Genomic DNA, 19,361 nt, shown 5'->3' on the forward strand with positions numbered 1-19,361 from the left:
ACTTTGGTGATGCTCACATGCGCGAGGTGAATGGCAGTGAGCATTTGTTTACAGTTGTATTGATCTGCCTGCCGCACATGCGCTGTACGTTATATTTACGATGGCGGAGCGCAGCAGACGTTCAAAAGTTTGGTTAAGCTTTTCAAAAAAAGATGAAAATACAGCGAATTGTATCACATGCAAGAAAGACATTTCATGCAAGGGAGGAGGCACCTCCAATATGATGAAACATTTGCTGCAACACAGGGTCAATTTGAAGGAATGCAGCGCATGTGATTCGGTGCGATCTCTCAACAGCAGTACCACAGGTTTCCACACACCAGATAAAGCTACTAGCAGCAGCAATAGCAGTCTCTCACACTCAGGTACAAAACTAGAGCCGCATAATTCTGGATAAAATGAGAACCAGTTTTGTTTAAAATAGAGATCATGAATAAATACATCAGACAATTAATACGAGTCGAGTCTATAATTCCTTAAAGTGTTATATATATACAGTATATTGTAAATTAAGATGCATTGTCACAGTTTTACTGGTAATAGCCTAAATGTAACAAGAATAAAAGGTAGAAAAAAGTATTTGCTCTCTTTTTTCTCTCCAATAAATATTGGAATCGAAACCAAGAATCGTTAAGAACCGGATTCGATAAGCAGAATCGGATTCGTTAAAATTTAAACGATACCCAACCCTCACGGTCTTTTCACATCATGGCACACCATACACTATAGGAGCAAAACGGTTAAATCTAGGATTTTTTGTCCTCATGTTTGTGGTCTATCACATTTTGAAAATCTTATAAGATGTAAAAAATCTTTTGGTGTGTACCCAGCATTAGTTGACACATACCAACATTACTGGAGACGCCTGCAGCTCCAGCAGGAACATCACCTTCAGAACCGCTTTCATCAGGATCACTGGCATCAGAGTCCGTCATACTGATCTCATCTTAAAGAAAAAGAGACATTTAAAACAAGAACATCTTCAGTTTAACCTGTATTCTCAGAAGTCATTTATGAAACATGACAAATGGCACCGTTTAATAATAATAATCATATTAATAACAACTATAATACTTCACTAAGATCACTATTATTAGAATTATCGCCTAGACAGTGATATACTAATACTGTCAATGAAAAATTTATATTTTATAATGAGTATATTATTTTACAATAAGAGGTTATAATACTTTCTTAATTTCTTCACTTAAGCTGTTATACTGGCAGAAACCTGCAGTTTAAGTGAAAACAGGTTTATAAACGCATCTTATTGCAAAATTGTATTACCACAAAAAATTTGGATATAATGCGAATGTGAAAATAGAGAGTAACTGGTGCTGGTTGCGTTCCCAAATGCATGTTAAACTTATGGCACATGCAGAGATGGAGTTCACTGCATTCATTCCCTGTGAAACGAGGCATGGAAAAAGCCAGATCATGAGCTGATCGAGCGAGCAAAGTGTGCTCTTCAGTTTGAAACACGCAGCACAACAGACTACAGACTTACTTTCTTATCGTCTTTTGCGATTTGATAAGGGCATTAAGCCATGTTGTGCTTTTGATTTTAATATGTTTGAGAGATGCTTTGCCAAAGCAATTGCGCAAAAAACAAAGACAATTTATGTTATTATGAGGCGTAAAAATATTTTCGGTTCTTTTGGTTCAAACTGTGGAGGGACAGATTAGACTGTGGTGGGTCACTAGAGTAAAGGTAATTAATGGTAACACTATGAATTTTACTCCTCCCAAAAATGCCAAATAATAAACAGGTGAGAGCGTATTTTAGGCTATATGACACGTTATAGTGAGATATGACAGCGCTTCTGCAACACGCATCACTGCAGATGAGTAGCTGAGAATCTCTTCAGCATGCTGATGCACAAAATACAAACTAAAAATAAATTAAAGTAAGTCGCAGATGCTCAACACACAGTCATCTTCATTAAAAGTAGTGAGAATAAATGATTTTACCAGTGCTGATGCTACTCTCTCTCCTATTGATCTTAAAATTAGCTGATACAAAAAATGCTGCTCATAGCGGTAGCTTTCGATGACGTGAACACCGTTAAATCTGATATAGCGCGGGAAATGAAGATCGGATTTATGTCTGTTTTGTGCAGACACATTTATGTGGCCAAGTGTAAATGGAATTGTTTTGACCAGGTGTAAAACAGCCCCAAAGATGATGTGAAAAAGTTCTTACTAGACTAGCATTTCCTAAAATGATGCAATGCTCTTTTTATTACCATCTCAACACAGTCTTGATCCTCCAATGATGATTGTTCCTTCTCAGGGCTCACCTGAAAGCAAGGCAAAGAAAGAAAAAATAAACATCTATTAGATACAAAGGATTCAGAGATTCTCCAAATGAAGCAGCACAGATACTTGACTCCATTTACACTGACTGATCACTGTCATAAAACATACAATTAAAACAATTTCACATTATCAATGATATACTTGAGCAAAAGAAGGCTGATGACGCCAAACTAATTCAGGTATGATGGGACATTTCAAACAGTGACTTAAGATTTAAAACACTGTGACATAAGTTGTAATCAAGTATAAAGTTAAAACCCTATAAATATATGGTCATAACCAATCAGGGATGCATGAAAATAACGCTCATTATTAATGTTATCATTGTCAATCCGATAAGAAAATTAGGCCGCTATATTAACACTAATAAATAATGGATTACTTCCTTCAGCTTCAGATGTGCGCTGTTCACCATGATGGTTTTGAAATGTTTGAATCACAAATCTGTGAAATCAGCGCATTGTTACAGGGAGAGTTCGCTTGTGGAATTGTAAGTTGTAATATTTTTTATTTTTGTTATATATCTGATTTATCTCATATAGGATGCATTTGGCTGAGTTAATGAGTGCTGCAGTAAACACTTCACTTTAGGCCTACCGGTGGTCAGCAAAACATTAATTATGATTGGGACTGTCATATATACATAACACTATAATGAGCAAACTATTGCATTAAAAACGTCGTGAATTCTTTGGGTTTAGTTGCTGTGTTTCAGCGTGTTGTCCTGGGAGGAGCGCATCCACTACAGGAGTTTCACTATGTAATAGTTGATTACTATTAATAATAGCTCAAGTTAATCTGTGCATGATTTTGTGCAAGTATAAGTTGTAATATTGTGTTTATTTTGTATAAATATCTAATTGATCATATATAGGTTGTGTTCCGTTGAGCTAAAACCATCTAACAAAGCCTCAGTTTAGGGGTGTTCCTTCAGCTCTTTAGGCCATTTCATTTTAAGTTTAATGTTGTCTAATAACTTGTTTGCATTTTAATTTCATTTGATTTATTATTATTATTATTATTAAGGCATTAACTATAAACTAACTGTTATTGCATTAACTAACATGAACTAACAGAGAGAAGAACTTTTGTTAATGTGAGTTAATAAAATATGCTAATTCATGTTCGTTCACAGTGTATTAAATTAACAGATTCAACACTGGATCCTAAAATGTCTTGGAAAATGTTGAGATTAACGTTAAGTAAGATAAACATTAAGTAAATCATGTAGAAGTATTGTTCATTCATTGTTAGTTCATGTTAACTAATACTAACAAGATGAAACCTTTTTATAAAGTATTGCCATTTTTTTATAAAGAAAGTTGGAAATATGAATGTAAAATTCATTTTAGAAGCTAAGAAACCTTACACTGGTTCAAACTAGGCCACTGTACTGTATATGTTTGATTTATGTTGAAGTGTTTGGGACATTGGCTTTTAATGATGTGCATTTCGTTTTTGTAATCAGGCTTTCAAAGTATATAAAATTTTGGATTTAGATTCATTGGCTAATATATCAGATATCGGCTTTCGAATATAAAGAATGATCAGTTATCGGCCCAAATGTTCATATCGCTGTATCCCTAATTTGATTTCCAAAAAAACAATACCTTCTGTACATCTCTGACTTCTGACTGGGACGGGGACAGACTCTTCATTTCGAGAGTGGAGGGTTCAACCTCACTGAGAGTCTACAAAACATAACATTAGACATGAAACAGTGGTGTAAATATGTGAACACTAGATCTCACAGATGTCTCTGCTTCGTTTGCTCGTTCTCTTCCAGCACAACTCTCACTTACTTTGTCTAGTCCCACAGTCAGAGCAGCACAATCACTGCCTGATGACCACTGGCTCTTATGGCTCATCTGAGAATATGAAATTAAGCGTTACATACAGAAACACTTCACCTAAGAGTTTAAAAAAAGCATTATAAATGGAATATATAAAGGATAATGTACAGTCAGTCAGTAATTAATACAAAATAAACTGACAGGATAATAAGGGTCCTGATTCACAGCTACCTATCAATAAATATTTGCACATGAAATACTGATTTGAGATAATATACAAGATTACAAAAGAGTTAAAGTTTTCAAATCAATATTTCAATATTTAAATGCTACCACAAGGTAATGTTCACGGCTTTTATGCATCACATTACATGTGTTTTCATTCCAGTGTGTCAGGTTGTGTGTAGCTTTACACCAGTTTTATGATCCTGATGTTTGACTTGACTGAAGAATCTCAGTGTGTTGTGTAAGTTTAACAGAATCCTGGTCTATGAGGACACCGTTTTATGAGGACATCATAAGAGCATGATCCTGATGTTTGACTTGACTGAAGAATCTCAGTGTGTTGTGTAAGTTTAACAGAATCCTGGTCTATGAGGACACTAGATTTATGAGGACATCATAAGAACATGATCCTGATGTTTGACTTGACTGAAGAATCTCAGTGTGTTGTGTAAGTTTAACAGAATCCTGGTCTATGAGGACACTAGATTTATGAGGACATCATAAGAACATGATCCTGATGTTTGACTTGACTGAAGAATCTCAGTGTGTTGTGTAAGTTTAACAGAATCCTGGTCTATGAGGACACTAGATTTATGAGGACATCATAAGAACATGATCCTGATGTTTGACTTTGACTGAGTGTGTTGTGTAAGTTTAACAGAATACTGGTCTATGAGGACACTAGTTTTACTGGGACACTGGTAACTAGATACATTTGGACGGCACTGAGTTCAAGTGTGTGTATGTATGAGAGTGATACGAGACATTGCGCCTGTGCTAGATGTACAGTAAGTGATCGTGACTCACTTCTCACACACAATCATAATTCAGGGACTGATAACTGTGGCAAATAATCTGTTTCTGAGGAAACAGAGTTATTACATTAACTTATTGGATACCTTTAGAGTTGCTGTATCTTGTTCAGGTTTCATCTGATTCTTCAGAGTTATCATCTGAAAAAAAAAAAGTAGTAAAAATATATAAAAAAGACAAATAAATACTAATTTTAGTATCACTTATTGAAAGCCAAACAGAGGTTGCTATTTTTTACCAACTTCTTCAATGATTATATTTAATCTGACAAGCACAAATAGTTTTCGCTATTGGTATTAGCCACAATGAGCTGTGAATTATGGGTTATCAGTATCGATCCTAATATTCCATATGTGTGTCCCGGTAAAACTAGTGTCCTCATAGACCAGGATTCTGTCAAACTTACACAACACACTGAGATTCTCCTGTCAAGTTAAACATCAGGACATTGCTCTTATGATGTCCTCATAAAACGGTGTCCTCATAAAACAGGTGTAAGACACACACACACACACACTTGACACACTGTAATGAACATGCATGTAATGTGATGCATTAAAGCCATGAACATTAACTTGTAGGGCTGCACAATGTATTGCTTTATCATTCATACCCATCTGTGGTAGTGACATTGCAGTATAGGCCTCTGTGAAGTCAGGCTATATAAAGACTCTGCCGTGTTATTTTACAGTTGATTACTCAAGTTCTGTACCTAAATGCTGTTAGACTTACCTGGAATAAATGAGGCATTGTTTATTTCACATCTTTGTTAATTTTTTTTATCTCTGCTTGCAATTTATTATTTTCTATGCAGATGCAAACCCCTACAAAATCACACCAATCATTCTAGAATGATTAATTATTTCCAAATAGAGCTATTCAATTCATTTAGTGAAATTGCTTTTCATATTGAAAAACTTTTGTTAATGTGAGTTAATAAAATATGCAAATTCATGTTTGTTCACAGTGTATTAAATTAACAGATTCAACACTGGATCCTAAAATGTCTTGGAAAATGTTGAGATTAACGTTAAGTAAGATAAACATTAAGTAAATCCTGTAGAAGTATTGTTCATTCATTGTTAGTACATGTTAACTAATACTAACAAGATGAAACCTTTTTATAAAGTATTGTCATTTTTTTATAAAGAAAGTTGGAAATATGAATGTAAAATTCATTTTAAAAGTTAAGGAATCTTACATTAGGCCACTGTACTGTACATGTTTGATTTATGTTGAAGTGTTTGGGACATTGGCTTTAAATGATGTGCATTTCGTTTTTGTAATCAGGCTTTCAAAGTATATAAAATTTTGGATTTAGATTCATCGGCTAATATATCAGATATCGGCTTTCGAATATAAAGAATGATCAGTTATCGGTCCAAATGTTCATATCGCTGTATCCCTAATTTGATTTCCAAAAAAACAATACCTTCTGTACATCTCTGACTTCTGACTGGGACGGGGACGGACTCTTCATTTCGAGAGTGGAGGGTTCAACCTCACTGAGAGTCTACAAAACATAACATTAGACATGAAACAGTGGTGTAAATATGTGAACACTAGATCTCACAGATGTCTCTGCTTCGTTTGCTCGTTCTCTTCCAGCACAACTCTCACTTACTTTGTCTAGTCCCACAGTCAGAGCAGCACAATCACTGCCTGATGACCACTGGCTCTTATGGCTCATCTGAGAATATGAAATTAAGCGTTACATACAGAAACACTTCACCTAAGAGTTTAAAAAAAGCATTATAAATGGAATATATAAAGGATAATGTACAGTCAGTCAGTAATTAATACAAAATAAACTGACAGGATAATAAGGGTCCTGATTCACAGCTACCTATCAATAAATATTTGCACATGAAATACTGATTTGAGATAATATACAAGATTACAAAAGAGTTAAAGTTTTCAAATCAATATTTCAATATTTAAATGCTACCACAAGGTAATGTTCACGGCTTTTATGCATCACATTACATGTGTTTTCATTCCAGTGTGTCAGGTTGTGTGTAGCTTTACACCAGTTTTATGATCCTGATGTTTGACTTGACTGAAGAATCTCAGTGTGTTGTGTAAGTTTAACAGAATCCTGGTCTATGAGGACACTAGATTTATGAGGACATCATAAGAACATGATCCTGATGTTTGACTTTGACTGAGTGTGTTGTGTAAGTTTAACAGAATACTGGTCTATGAGGACACTAGTTTTATGAGGACATCATAAGAGCATGATCCTGATGTTTGACTTGACTGAAGAATCTCAGTGTGTTGTGTAAGTTTAACAGAATCCTGGTCTATGAGGACACTAGATTTATGAGGACATCATAAGAACATGATCCTGATGTTTGACTTTGACTGAGTGTGTTGTGTAAGTTTAACAGAATACTGGTCTATGAGGACACTAGTTTTACTGGGACACTGGTAACTAGATACATTTGGACGGCACTGAGTTCAAGTGTGTGTATGTATGAGAGTGATACGAGACATTGCGCCTGTGCTAGATGTACAGTAAGTGATCGTGACTCACTTCTTAAACAAACACAATCATAATTCAGTGTGATAAACCCTGATAAACCCTGAACTCACCTTTATAATGATTGCTGAATCTGCCCTGGAGCTCATCTTTGTCTGTAAACGGCATGTCCTCTTCCAGATCTTGATCTTCTCCTTCACTGACTCACTTCAGTCATCATCTCATGTGTCTGCGCGCATAGAAAAATACTCTCATTAATCACGACCATTGCATTTCATTTGACATATTATTCAAAAAGCTTGTTTTAAATAAATTGATCAATTATGGTAAACAGCATTCAAGTTATTTTAATACTTTATTATTATATGATATTTAAGGAATATGTTAATTGATAATAATTATTCATTCATAGATTTCATTCACAATTGATACATTATAGGCAATAATAGTGACAGTATTAATAAGACTGAATCAGACTGACAGTTCTAATAATATTCAGAGTATATTTTATTATAGTCAGGAGTAATATGAGCACATATTTGTGTCTTAATGTGTTTAAAGCAAGCATAACTGTAGTAATATTAACAGTAGCATATCAGGATCCTGTACTGGGTGAAATAGCCTCCCCTTCACATACTGTAGTCATGACAACGCGTTATTATGATGGCTAGACTATTTTATGAGATCAGAAAAGGTAGCAGTTACAAATATAGAGCAATCGAAAACGAGTTTAAAATGACAAGCATCGCTGATTCCCTCATGTCAGTCTGTAAACAGAATCACTATAGGTCCGCTAGCACCGTTAGCATCACGCGCTAGCTGCTTTCTAACTGTAAAACGAGCAGCGAAGAGCATACAGAACATGCACAAACAAGCCAACCGGACCCACATGCTATTAGAGAAGCAATTAAACAACATTATAACTTACCTTTTGGATAACAGTTGCCTTCATCAGGTCCACAGATGTCTTCTCAGGTGCAGAGTTTGTCCAGTCCAAACAGGAAATGACGTGACGACGAATGACTACACCTCTGATTACGTTGTACTTATCATAATATAAATGGGATTTTATTTATTTATTTATCATATATTTAATGCAAAATTAATAAATGACAGGCAAAAATACTTAAATAATTAGTATTTTGCATTAAGTTGCTACACATTTTAAAGCTGATTGAAGCTCCGCCCACTGGCGCCATCTTGTTTTCGCGATCTCCCGCCTACCGGTACCGATCTGACCAATCACTAAAGCTGATTGAAGCTCCGCCCACTGGCGCCATCTTGTTTTCGCGATTTCCCGCCTACCGGTACCGATCTGACCAATCACAGGCCCCAAAGAATACACTTGTGTAAAAGATGCAAATTTTTGATGACGCGGGTGTAATACCAGGACCTGGCTACAGGGGCGCACTCTCGAAATCAGGGATACACTGTGTATGGTAAAATTTCAGGGTTTTGTGGTATGTAAGGACATGGCGCCAAACTTTGAGAGGGAGCTTCTGGAACGTAGTAAATGACATCTACGCTGTCGGATTTATGAGGACATGGCCTCTGTCCTCATAAACCCAAATGTCCCCATAGTGCTGGTGCGTATTCAGGTCAAAAGTCCTCGTAAACCACAAAAACAAACACACACACACACACACACACACACACACAAAGGTTAAGCAGCACAACTGTTTTCGACATTGGTTATTAATAAATAAATAAAATACTTGAGTTCCAAATCGGCATATTGAAATGATTTCTGGAGGATCATGTGACATTGAAGACTGGAGTAATGATGCTGAAAATTCAGCTTTGACATTACAGGTGTTACAGAAGCAGACTGGAAGAGAAGGAAATGGAAGTTAACAGGAGTTTATTGACAACACAGAGCGGGAACAGAATGCAGGTAAGTTATATGAACAATGATAATTTGGAGAGCGGTGTGCAGGCGATGAGTGGAATGGTTCTTCTTACAGGTATTGTTTTATTGTTTTATTAGGATCCCCATTAGCGGCCCATTTAATGGCAGCTAATCTTCCTGGGGTCCTCTTTAAAATATTCACAACATAAAATTACACAAAGCAATAACAACACAAATTACAATCAAAAGAATTCAAACATTGCAATTACATTCAAAATATTACCAAGTGAAAGAACATAACAATTTCCAGCTTTCACGAGGTCATTTGCAGATGACTGATCGTGGGTGAGATGGATGAGAGGAACAAGGAACACCGAAGACACAGAGGAGAGACGAGATGCTGGAGATGGAACACTGGAGAGAATGGAGATTGGGAAATGGTAGTTGGAGCATTTAGGAGATAGGGGTTTGGAGATAGCAAGGTAAGTAGTCCTCTTCATGTGAACAAGACTGGACAATGAACAGAGGTGAGGAGTGTGTCATACATGTTATAGTGGTAGTGATGATGGTGATGATGAGGTGCAGGTGTGTCTGATTAGTATTCAGGTGAGGGAGTGCGCTGTGATTGGCTGGTGTGAGAGCCTGGCTGATCTGTAACAACAGGACTATATTACATTGTAAAATATATTAAAATAGAGAATTTATTTTAAATTGTAATCATATTTCACAATATTACTGTTTTTACTGCATTTGTGATCAAATAAATGTCGCCTTGGTGAGCACAAGAGGCTTCTTTCAAATACAGTTGTAATCAAAATGATTCAACCCCCATTGTAAATCACTTTTATTGGCAAAATTAACAGACTTTCAGCCGTTTGCAATGAACAAATCAAACAAAAGTTATTGAAATAGCTCAACACAACAAATGTTTAAAGTGGTTTCCCCAAAATTTAGCTCAAAATGCAACTTTTAATGACTTTTATTCAACTCCCTGAAAAGAATTCCTCACAAAAGCACAAATCTGCATAACAGGTGTCAACAGGAAGCAAGGGCTTCATTAGTTGCACCAGGTGTGCTTGAGCTAGAACACATGAAATACCTGAACTGGCTAGGTTTGTTGAGTGTCACATTTGACTGCATGTTAGAAATATGGCTATGAATGGCTATGAAAGTCAAATTAATGGTCCAAAAGTTAAGAGAAGATATCATCGCCCTTCACAAACAAGGAACACGATAGAAATAGATACAGAAGGCACTAAATGTTCCTAAAGACACCGTTGGAAGCATAGTTCGCAAGTTCAAAGTTAAAGGAACAGTGGTTACACTACCTGGACGGGGCAGAAAAAGGAAGCTATCAACGGCAGGTTCAGAAGAACCCTCTAGTCACTGCAAAAGAGGTTTCAGCTTGCACAGTAAGGCACGTACTAAACTCATGCGGTTTCCATGTCAGAACTCCAAGACGTATCCCCCCACTACTGACCCAAAAGCACAAGAAAAGTCTGCTCCAATTTGCTCAAAATCATATAAATAAGCCACAGAAGTTTTGGGATTCTGTTCTGTGGAGTGATGAAACAAAACCGAACTTTTGAATCAGCTCTAAAGACAACATCAGCCGAAGGAAGCATATGCTGAAAAGAACACTCTGTCTACAGTTAAGCATGGTGGTGCTCTGTGATGCTCTGGCACTGGAAACCTGCAGCAGGTGGAAGGCCAGATTGTTTGTTTTTTTACGTATGTGGTGGGAGGAGCAAACGACAGACACAGTGGGAGTGGTGTCAGGCTTCAGAGAGGCATCTATTAAAGTAAATAAACATAAAATGTCCAAAAATCGGGGGGGGAAAGGGTTAAAACAAAAGGGGTCTGGTGTCCTCGTCGTGCTAGGGAATCGTGAAGGATGGGTAGTGAAGAGATGGGATGGGTCCAGGTAAGGGGGTGGTGTCCGGCGGTCGCACGCGCTTCCCTCTCTCTTCGGTCTGAGGCGCGAGGGGCGGTGGGTTGAGGGGCGGTGGGTTAAGGGATGGGGTGGCACTGATTATAAAGGAGAGGCAGCCGTTCCGACACGCGCATCAGGAAATCCTAGGAGAAAACGGCATGCTGTCAGTGAGGAAACTGAAGCTTGGGTTTCATTGCACCTTCCAACAGGACAATGATCCCAAGCATACCTCAAATTCCACCCAGGCTTGGTTGCAGAAGAAGTCGTGAAAGATTCTACAGTGGCCATCTGCAGAAATCATTAACAGTTGCATTTTCAGTTGAATTTGGGCAAACCACTTGAAACATTTGTTGTGTTGAACGATTTCATATACTTTTTTTTTTTTAAATCTCTTCCCAACCCCAAACTTTTAAATGGTAGTGTAGCCCCAGTTCTGGGGCCCTATCTTGCACCCAGCGCAATTGACTTTGTACACCGACACATGTATCATTCCTATTTTGCAACCGCGCAAAGCGGACTTTTCCCTCCACAGAAGCACGTCGGTTAACTAAGAAATACACTTCCGCTCCCGGGGGCGGTTCAGCGCAAAGAGGAGGCGTGTTCCGGTGCAAACGTTCCTTCATGCTATTTTGCAGGTTTAGAAAACAATTGCGCCACTAACCAGGAAAAAATTGTTTAAAGTCAGTGGCGCGTTGCGCATGTTATTCATAATGCTATTTTAAGGGCGCATGCTTGGCCATAATCAATGTAGCGTGTGAACAACGCACACTTTGATTCTCTCATCTACACAGAAGCAGCAGTTTTCATTTTTGCAAATCATACATTATTCCGATAGATAGATAGATAGATAGATAGATAGATAGATAGATAGATAGATAGATAGATAGATAGATAGATAGATAGATAGATAGACAGACAATTTATTATAAAAGCATACATCTAACTTACACATTTACCCAAATTATCATACGCCTGTTTAACCGAAGTTAATTTGGGTGTGTTTCTCCATCCCCAATGTCCCTGACGAGAACGTCGGTCTCCTCGGCTGTGAACCGTTCCTGGCGCGCGCCTGGCAAATCCGCCGTTACAATAGGAATCCGCTTTAGAACAAGCGCGCCTGCTCTTAAAGGGAATGTGAGATGTCGCTCTGATTGGTTTATTTCACGTTACGCCCAAACCACACCTATGAATAATGAAGCTACTTCAGTCCAACCCCTTTTAGATTTGCGCCTTGCGCAAGAGTCATTTATCCCGCCGGTATAATAGCAACAGCGCCGGAGATCCGCCCACAAAGTTACTTGCGCTTTGCGCTTGACACTTGCGTTTCAGATCGTTAAAATAGGGCCCATACAGTTATTTAGTTAAGTGTAAAGTGAGTTTTACATCATTCTCATCTTTCCCTCAGATCTAGCATGCTGCGCTACAGGTTAAAGATGCTTGAGAATTTATGACTTGAAAATGGAATGTTCCCTTAGCGTTCGCATGACCAAAAAAAATTGTTTTTAAATTTTTTTTAAAAAAAACTAAACATATTGAATGGCCGGTCTCGAACCCTGATCGCTGGCATGTGAGGTGGGTGAACTAACAAGGACGCTAAACAGTAAATATCGTATTCTCCACACGCAATGCAAGAGTGGATGTCTATTTATCGTAACAGAAGTGCAACAAAATTATGCTTCATGAAAAATAAAGTGAAGATGATGAGCGAATGACAAGGAAGGACAAAATTAACACAAGAGTGTAGATCATTGTAATAAATTATCTGTACAGAAGTACAATATGATTTGTGTATTCTAACATGTTACTCAAAGTGTTGGGCTCTTTAAGAACGTCCTTTCCCTTCGGTGCGCATGTACTAAGAGCTGTTACGGAATTATGTATTCTCCGTTATTGTTATTTCTGTTTTTTTTTTTATTGTTATTTGTTATTGCTGTTTGTTAGACAATTAGAATTGTTTAGACAATGACACTCAAAACCAGTGTTACTCGCATGTGGAACGAAATCAAAGCAACCTCCGCGTCTGTTTTCAGGCCTTCCCGCTTAGCTCTCTCCAGCGCTGGAAAGCTTTTCTAATATTAATGCGGGTCCTTAAGCTCTTTCTTAATCATAACCCTTAATTTTCCAGTGATATTCTTATGAGCTTTTCTCTTTTTTAAAGTCTCTCAGCCATCTCTCTTTCTTCAGTCTTTCTTCAAATCTCCCTTTTGTTTGTTCTCTCTCCTCCACCATCATACACCCCCTAATACTGATTGGCTACACGTTTGTTGTTTTGTCGGTCCGACAGCGTTATTTAAATATTGCTTACCCCACCTTTAATATCAGTCTGTGAAAAGGGTCCATTAGTTTAACATTTTTGTCTTATAGTGAGCGCCCTAGGTTTGCTTTGTTTTGCCATTAGTACAGTTTCAATGTTTTGTAATTACGCACATTTAATGCAATTCCACTTTCAATTCCATTGTGAAAGGAAAAAGAACTGGATTCTTTTTCACTCAATTCATAAATTCAGCGTTGATCAGCCATTGTGGATAGTGGGCAAAAAGGTTAATAGCCCACCCTGCCCATAATGCCTCACTGCCTCCGCGTGTGCCATCCAAGAGTGTCCGTTTGAGTATTAGGCTTTGTCCTGACGCATCGGAGAGAAAGAGATAAAGAGATTACTGCCTCGCTTCATACAATGAAAAACTCTGTTGTCTGATTTGCTGCCTAGTCATTCTCATTCATGTCATTCTCTCCATACTCATCTCTTGAACAACACTACAGTACAGATAGCGCATAGAGCGAGTGATTAAAGGTACTTTAAGAGTCAATCGGGGAGTCATCATAACTCTTACTAAACAAAGGAGAGTGACCTACAGACTGATCAGTGCAGGAGCTGTTAATTAAGGATCAATTACATCTGTAAGTGGATGATTACACAACACCAGCAACCGAAGCCATTCACCTGATCCTGAACTTACAATAGGCAGCAGTTCGATCAGGAATCTCAAACGTAATCGGATAATTTTCTGAAGAAACAATACCAAAAATGAAATGGAGAAACACTAATGAATCGCTCTCGCTAATCGCAACATTTCACCATACACTACTGTCTGTATAAGCCTGTTTAAAATATTCTTCTCCATCATTCGATCATAATCTGATTAATTAATGCTGCCAATCAGTGGTGTTGTCATGGTTATACAGTATGCCACTATACACTGTATTCTTATTTTTTCTCCAGTGCTGTTAGCTCCCCCTTCAACTGCAGCACATTTTCACTGTGTCCGAAATCACATACTAAAGTAGGTTTTTGAATTTTAACTAACTTCGCGACCATTAAAAAAAGTATGTTCTATATAGTATGAATGTGGGTAGTTTGAATCAAATTTGGACGTACTACATCTGCCATTTTGTTACTGTCACGTGACCTACCTGCGTCAGTTGTGTCACTTCACCGACATTTCCGTGGCCTCATGGGAGTAGTAGGTTACCTGGAGACTTTTCGCCTTCTCTTTTTCGAATACAATGTATTCACAAATTCCTTTTAAGAAAAGTAATTTCACTCAGCGGCCATATTTTAAACACGTGCATCCTCTTTGAATGGGGAAACAAGCCAAGCTTACAATTAAATTTCATATTTGAAATCACCAATGAAATCTGACTCATACATTTTGTTTCTAAACGCTCGAATCATGACAAAAAAAACTGAAATTTTTCAGGCTGGACCAAGCTGAGCGCGCATCTCAGAACTGCTGCTGTTTTAGCTGCAGTGACACGATGACTTTACCAATCAACATTGGCTCATTTCATTAGAAGGCGGAACTTATTCCGCCATATTGCGTGTTACACTTTCTCCCATTCATAGTAATACGAGTGCACCGTCTTTCTATATAAAGTCTTTGGTATTCAGACATACTACTATGTTGGTGTACCTACTGTTTTTTGCATGTAATATAAAACATTCGATTTCGGAAGATGCAACTTCAATTCTTTGTTGTAATTGGTGCAATATCACTTATATTATTCTACCGTTCCCCCGCCCCTGACCCTTACCGTAGTTAAAGGCCCAATGAAATCAAAATGAAAATAATGTTTTGGCTCAGTATGTTAGCCCTTAACGTTATCTATAAGTTAGTGTGCTCCAATTCCAAAACAATGACAAAATTTGCATTTATAAGATATAGCATTCAAAACTTACTCTCACTTCCACAATAAGGATCAATGATTTTGATGACATTTGAGCATTGAGCTGCTCGATATGTCTTGTCCTGTGTCTTCCTGTTTCAGTGGAAACGACATCAACACGTTGAATGCTGCGCGTTTCAAGGCACCTCAGTGGGCCTTTAAAGTCGGCATGAAACGGAAGTTGTGGTTAGTCTTTTCTTCCCTGTTGTTTATCCAAGTGAACAAGAAAAATGTAGGCTGGGACTTGATTTTGTCATCCGAATTATTTTGATTGTTGAATTGTTGTGGTTCGCTATGACCCTTTTCACAGACTCTGATGACACATTTCCACAGTTATCAACATTGCAAATCTAGTATTGTTTTTCATATTTTAATTGTAAAAACATTTAGTATACATTTACAACGCTATAATTTGTGCTATATTACCTTGGCAGTTAATTACATAAAACAAATTAACACTGCTGCTAGGGTGTTTTTAATACAAGTGCTAAGGGAATTTTACACCATTAATGTAGGTAACTTTTCATATCTGGAATGGAAACCGGTTAAAATATGCATCTGTAAAGCCATTGTTTCATTATTTAACCAATAATCAGTTCAGAGTCAGGCATCACATTCAGAAACCCCTTTCAACATTTTATTTCCCACGGTGCATTTTCCAAAGCTGCAGTCTATTCCCAATCTAATAGAAGGTTCTTTACTTAAACTCCAGAGTGCCTGTGAGGAGGATGTTGGCAGACCACTCTCACTAGACACATGGGATTCTGGTCTCTACCAAGTTCACTCTTCATCAGTGTGTGCAAGGTACTCGCTCATCCAATTTAAAGTAGTGCACCAAGCCCATATGTCCAAAGTTAAGATAGAAATTACTCAGGAACTAGACCTCTATGCACTAGGTGTAAATGGGCAGATGCCTCACTTGGACAGGCCCCAATCTGGAGCCTTATTGCCGATCTGTACGCTATTTGAGACAGTCTCAACAGTCTTTGAGACAGATTAGAACCAGCAGATCCTCTGGTGGTGTTGTTTTAGGGGTTGCCCACCGGAGTTGTGGCATGTTTGCATTGTATATTTTGCTTAAATAAAATTTGGAATGATTCATTTTGCGATACGTTTGTATATATATTAATATATTTCTTAAAATAACTTTGATGATTAAAATTTGGAATGATTCATTTTGCTACAGTATACGTTTCTATATATATTCATCTCTGTCTTGCGGTTCAACACTGAATACCTCTCTTTCTTTCGCTTTTTAGGCCAACTGGCATCGGATGTGTGTATGTGTGACTAGCTTTGGGACTGATGCTCATTATATCATGGATGGTTAGTTGCCAGCGTCCATTTTCACATTGAAATTTCATTGTTACAAATGACAGATTACAGTGAAAAACCAAATGTGAAATAAAGAAACGATGAGGTTTTTTTTCCATTTCTTAAAAGAAACCAAGATTGGTCCATATTTACCTCTGTTGAAGTTGGCAACTCTATGGGTGCTCACGGGTCACCTGAGAAGAATCTATTACCAGGATGTTATAACCAGGCTGTGTAGGGTCAGCTGTGGCTAAGTCTAAGTTTAGCACCTTGGCCAACATAATTAGTTTGAAGCAAGGTGGAGATTTGGATTGTGAAACATACTTAGGTACAATTATGGGACAGTATGAGATCAGTCAGTGATCTGGATTTTCACTACTACTGCATTTTGTAACCACAGCTAAGGTTTAAACTTAATGCCACAGATGAGATATTTCATAGATATTACAAGTAAGGGATAATGTTCATCCTGTCGGTTGTTATCTCAGAATAAACCAAGACAGGGTGATCAGGTCTTGCATCCGCCTGAAGGGGTTTATTCTGAGAAAACAACAGGCTGGATGTACATTATCATCCTGCTTATTGCATGGCTACTTGCCACAAAAGTAAATAATTAGACACAAAATATTGATCTGAGTCGAAATATTTCTTTAAACACAAAGCTTCCGCGGAGAGAGCAGTTGCTAGCAAGCGGCAAGTTCAAACTAGACGGACATTTAAGGGTTACGGTACATCCCACTTTTTACACAGCATTTCGCCACATAAATAATTATGCGGGTAAGAGATATTGATTTGAGATGAAACTGATAACTGCATTTGAATGAAACGAGAGTCCACGATATTGGATGACATAATTGGTTAAATAACTGTACACAAAATATTGATTTCGACTGAGTTTTAATATTTTATTAGCTCACCAAACGCTAAACTTCCATGAATAAAAGCAAGCATATAGCGCTGCTGACTTGAGTAACCTTCAGTGAGCCTGTGTTATCTGTTTTCAGCCGTTCTTATCGGGGAATACTATACCGCTGGATGGCGTGATTGACCAATCAGAATCAAGTATTCCACAGAGCTGTGCAATAAAAAAAATTATAAAGCACTGTAGAAGTGTTGTTGTTATTTTTTTTAAACTAAAACTATTGAAAGTCATGTTTGTTAATTGAAATAAAGCTAAAATAAAATATAAATATTAGAAAGGAAACCCTAAACTTAAACAAAAATTACAAATATTTCCCTGGCAATTTTCTGAAATAAAATAAGTTGAAGTTAAAGTAGCCTACTAAAATTACAGACAAAAAAAATCAATAAAATTAATTTACAGATGAGATATAATAAAGATTAGACATTACAAAAAAAAAAGTTTGAAGCACTGTAGCAGTGTAAAAAAAAAAAAACGAAAAGTATATTAAAAATATGTTTGTTAATAAATCTAAAATAAAATAAACATATTTGGAAGGAAACCTAAACAAAAAGTAGAAAGGTTGCCTTTGCAACTAACTAAAAATAAAAATAATATGACGCTGAAGCACTAAAATTACTAAAACTAAAAATGAAATAAAAAAAATAGAAAAATACCTAAATAGAAAAAAATAAAAAAGTACAAAAGCACAAGATAAAAAATAAAATGAATTTTAAAAAATTATATTTTTTATTTTTTATAAAAAAAAATTATCTTGTGCTTTTGTACAATTTTATTTTATATATATATATATATATATATATATATATATATAAAATATATTTATATAGCTATAAATACTAAAACTAAACTGCATTTTTGATATGGTATTAAATCGTTTAATTTCTGTTTAACTTTAAATTGCCTCTAAAAGTGCCCCTAAATTTAAATAGTAAATTTAAAAAAGGAATAGGTAATTAGGCAAGTACTGTGGTGGTGTTTGTTGCTATTTAGTGTTTTACGAGAAAAAAATACAATCAAAAGAACCATTAAACTTGGGGGGCATTTGGATCCTTTGTACCCTATAATTTGAGTTTATGACTGTTGGATAACTGGTGACCATCTCAACTCACTATCCTCTCAGAAGTATCTCTACACTAAGGATCTTTTCGCCTTCTATAACCATCCTTTGCTCTTGCTTTCTCAACCACAAGCAGAATTAGTGTGCTGCTTTTAAAAGCTTCTCTAGTTTAAGCATATAATCCATCACATGGGTAACCAGTCATTATTCAGATTCGTATCTGTATCTGTCACCCTAAAATTAAAATTACTGCAAAAATGTACCCAAACACAATGTTAAGATAAACATCACAGTGAGGCTACGGCAATTTAGGGTATTATTCTCAAAGCAAATGTGAAAAATCCTTGATAAATCCTTGAAAAATCCACCAGAAATCTTTGTTTAACAACACACATCAAAGCTGCAAAATTAAAAGAGGAGTGATAGAAAATGGAAGGGAGGGATGGGGGAGTGGAGAGAGTTAAAATTATCTTCCCTAAAGCAAATC

The 19,361-nt window shown here is 36.8% G+C and overlaps 2 protein-coding genes across 10 annotated transcripts in view; one reads left to right on the top strand and one right to left on the bottom strand.

The window, feature by feature from the left end:
- LOC309510844 (uncharacterized protein) overlaps positions 1–8,687 on the bottom strand; it is a 208,275-nt gene extending 199,588 nt beyond the window's left edge. For 6 of the 7 annotated variants that reach the window (XM_082185777.1, XM_082185781.1, XM_082185778.1 and 3 more), the window contains exons 1-8: positions 7,746–8,687; positions 6,775–6,840; positions 6,583–6,663; positions 5,237–5,290; positions 4,122–4,187; positions 3,930–4,010; positions 2,247–2,300; positions 848–946 (exon numbers count right to left, since the gene is read on the bottom strand). In XM_082185777.1, coding sequence (XP_082041903.1) covers positions 932–946; positions 2,247–2,300; positions 3,930–4,010; positions 4,122–4,187; positions 5,237–5,290; positions 6,583–6,663; positions 6,775–6,840; positions 7,746–7,781 — 453 coding nt within the window. In that variant the 5' untranslated portion in view covers positions 7,782–8,687 and the 3' untranslated portion in view covers positions 848–931. The remainder of the gene's footprint in view (positions 1–847; positions 947–2,246; positions 2,301–3,929; positions 4,011–4,121; positions 4,188–5,236; positions 5,291–6,582; positions 6,664–6,774; positions 6,841–7,745) is intronic. The other variant, XM_082185782.1, reaches the window with a different exon arrangement.
- The window catches only part of LOC309510823 (uncharacterized protein), a 55,387-nt gene that overhangs the window by 18,880 nt on the left and 17,146 nt on the right, over positions 1–19,361 (top strand). Inside the window, exons 5-6 of one of the 3 annotated variants that reach the window (XM_082185739.1) lie at positions 9,445–9,601; positions 9,813–9,963. The gene's annotated coding sequence lies outside the window, so the exon portion shown is untranslated. Of the gene's footprint in view, positions 1–9,444; positions 9,602–9,812; positions 9,964–15,552; positions 16,383–16,757; positions 16,905–19,361 lie in introns of those variants that run through there. The other 2 variants (XM_082185740.1, XM_082185741.1) reach the window with 2 other exon arrangements.

This window comes from Leuciscus leuciscus (genome assembly GCF_965113295.1).
Source record: "Leuciscus leuciscus genome assembly, chromosome: 12".
Classification (NCBI taxonomy): Eukaryota; Metazoa; Chordata; class Actinopteri; order Cypriniformes; family Leuciscidae; genus Leuciscus; species Leuciscus leuciscus.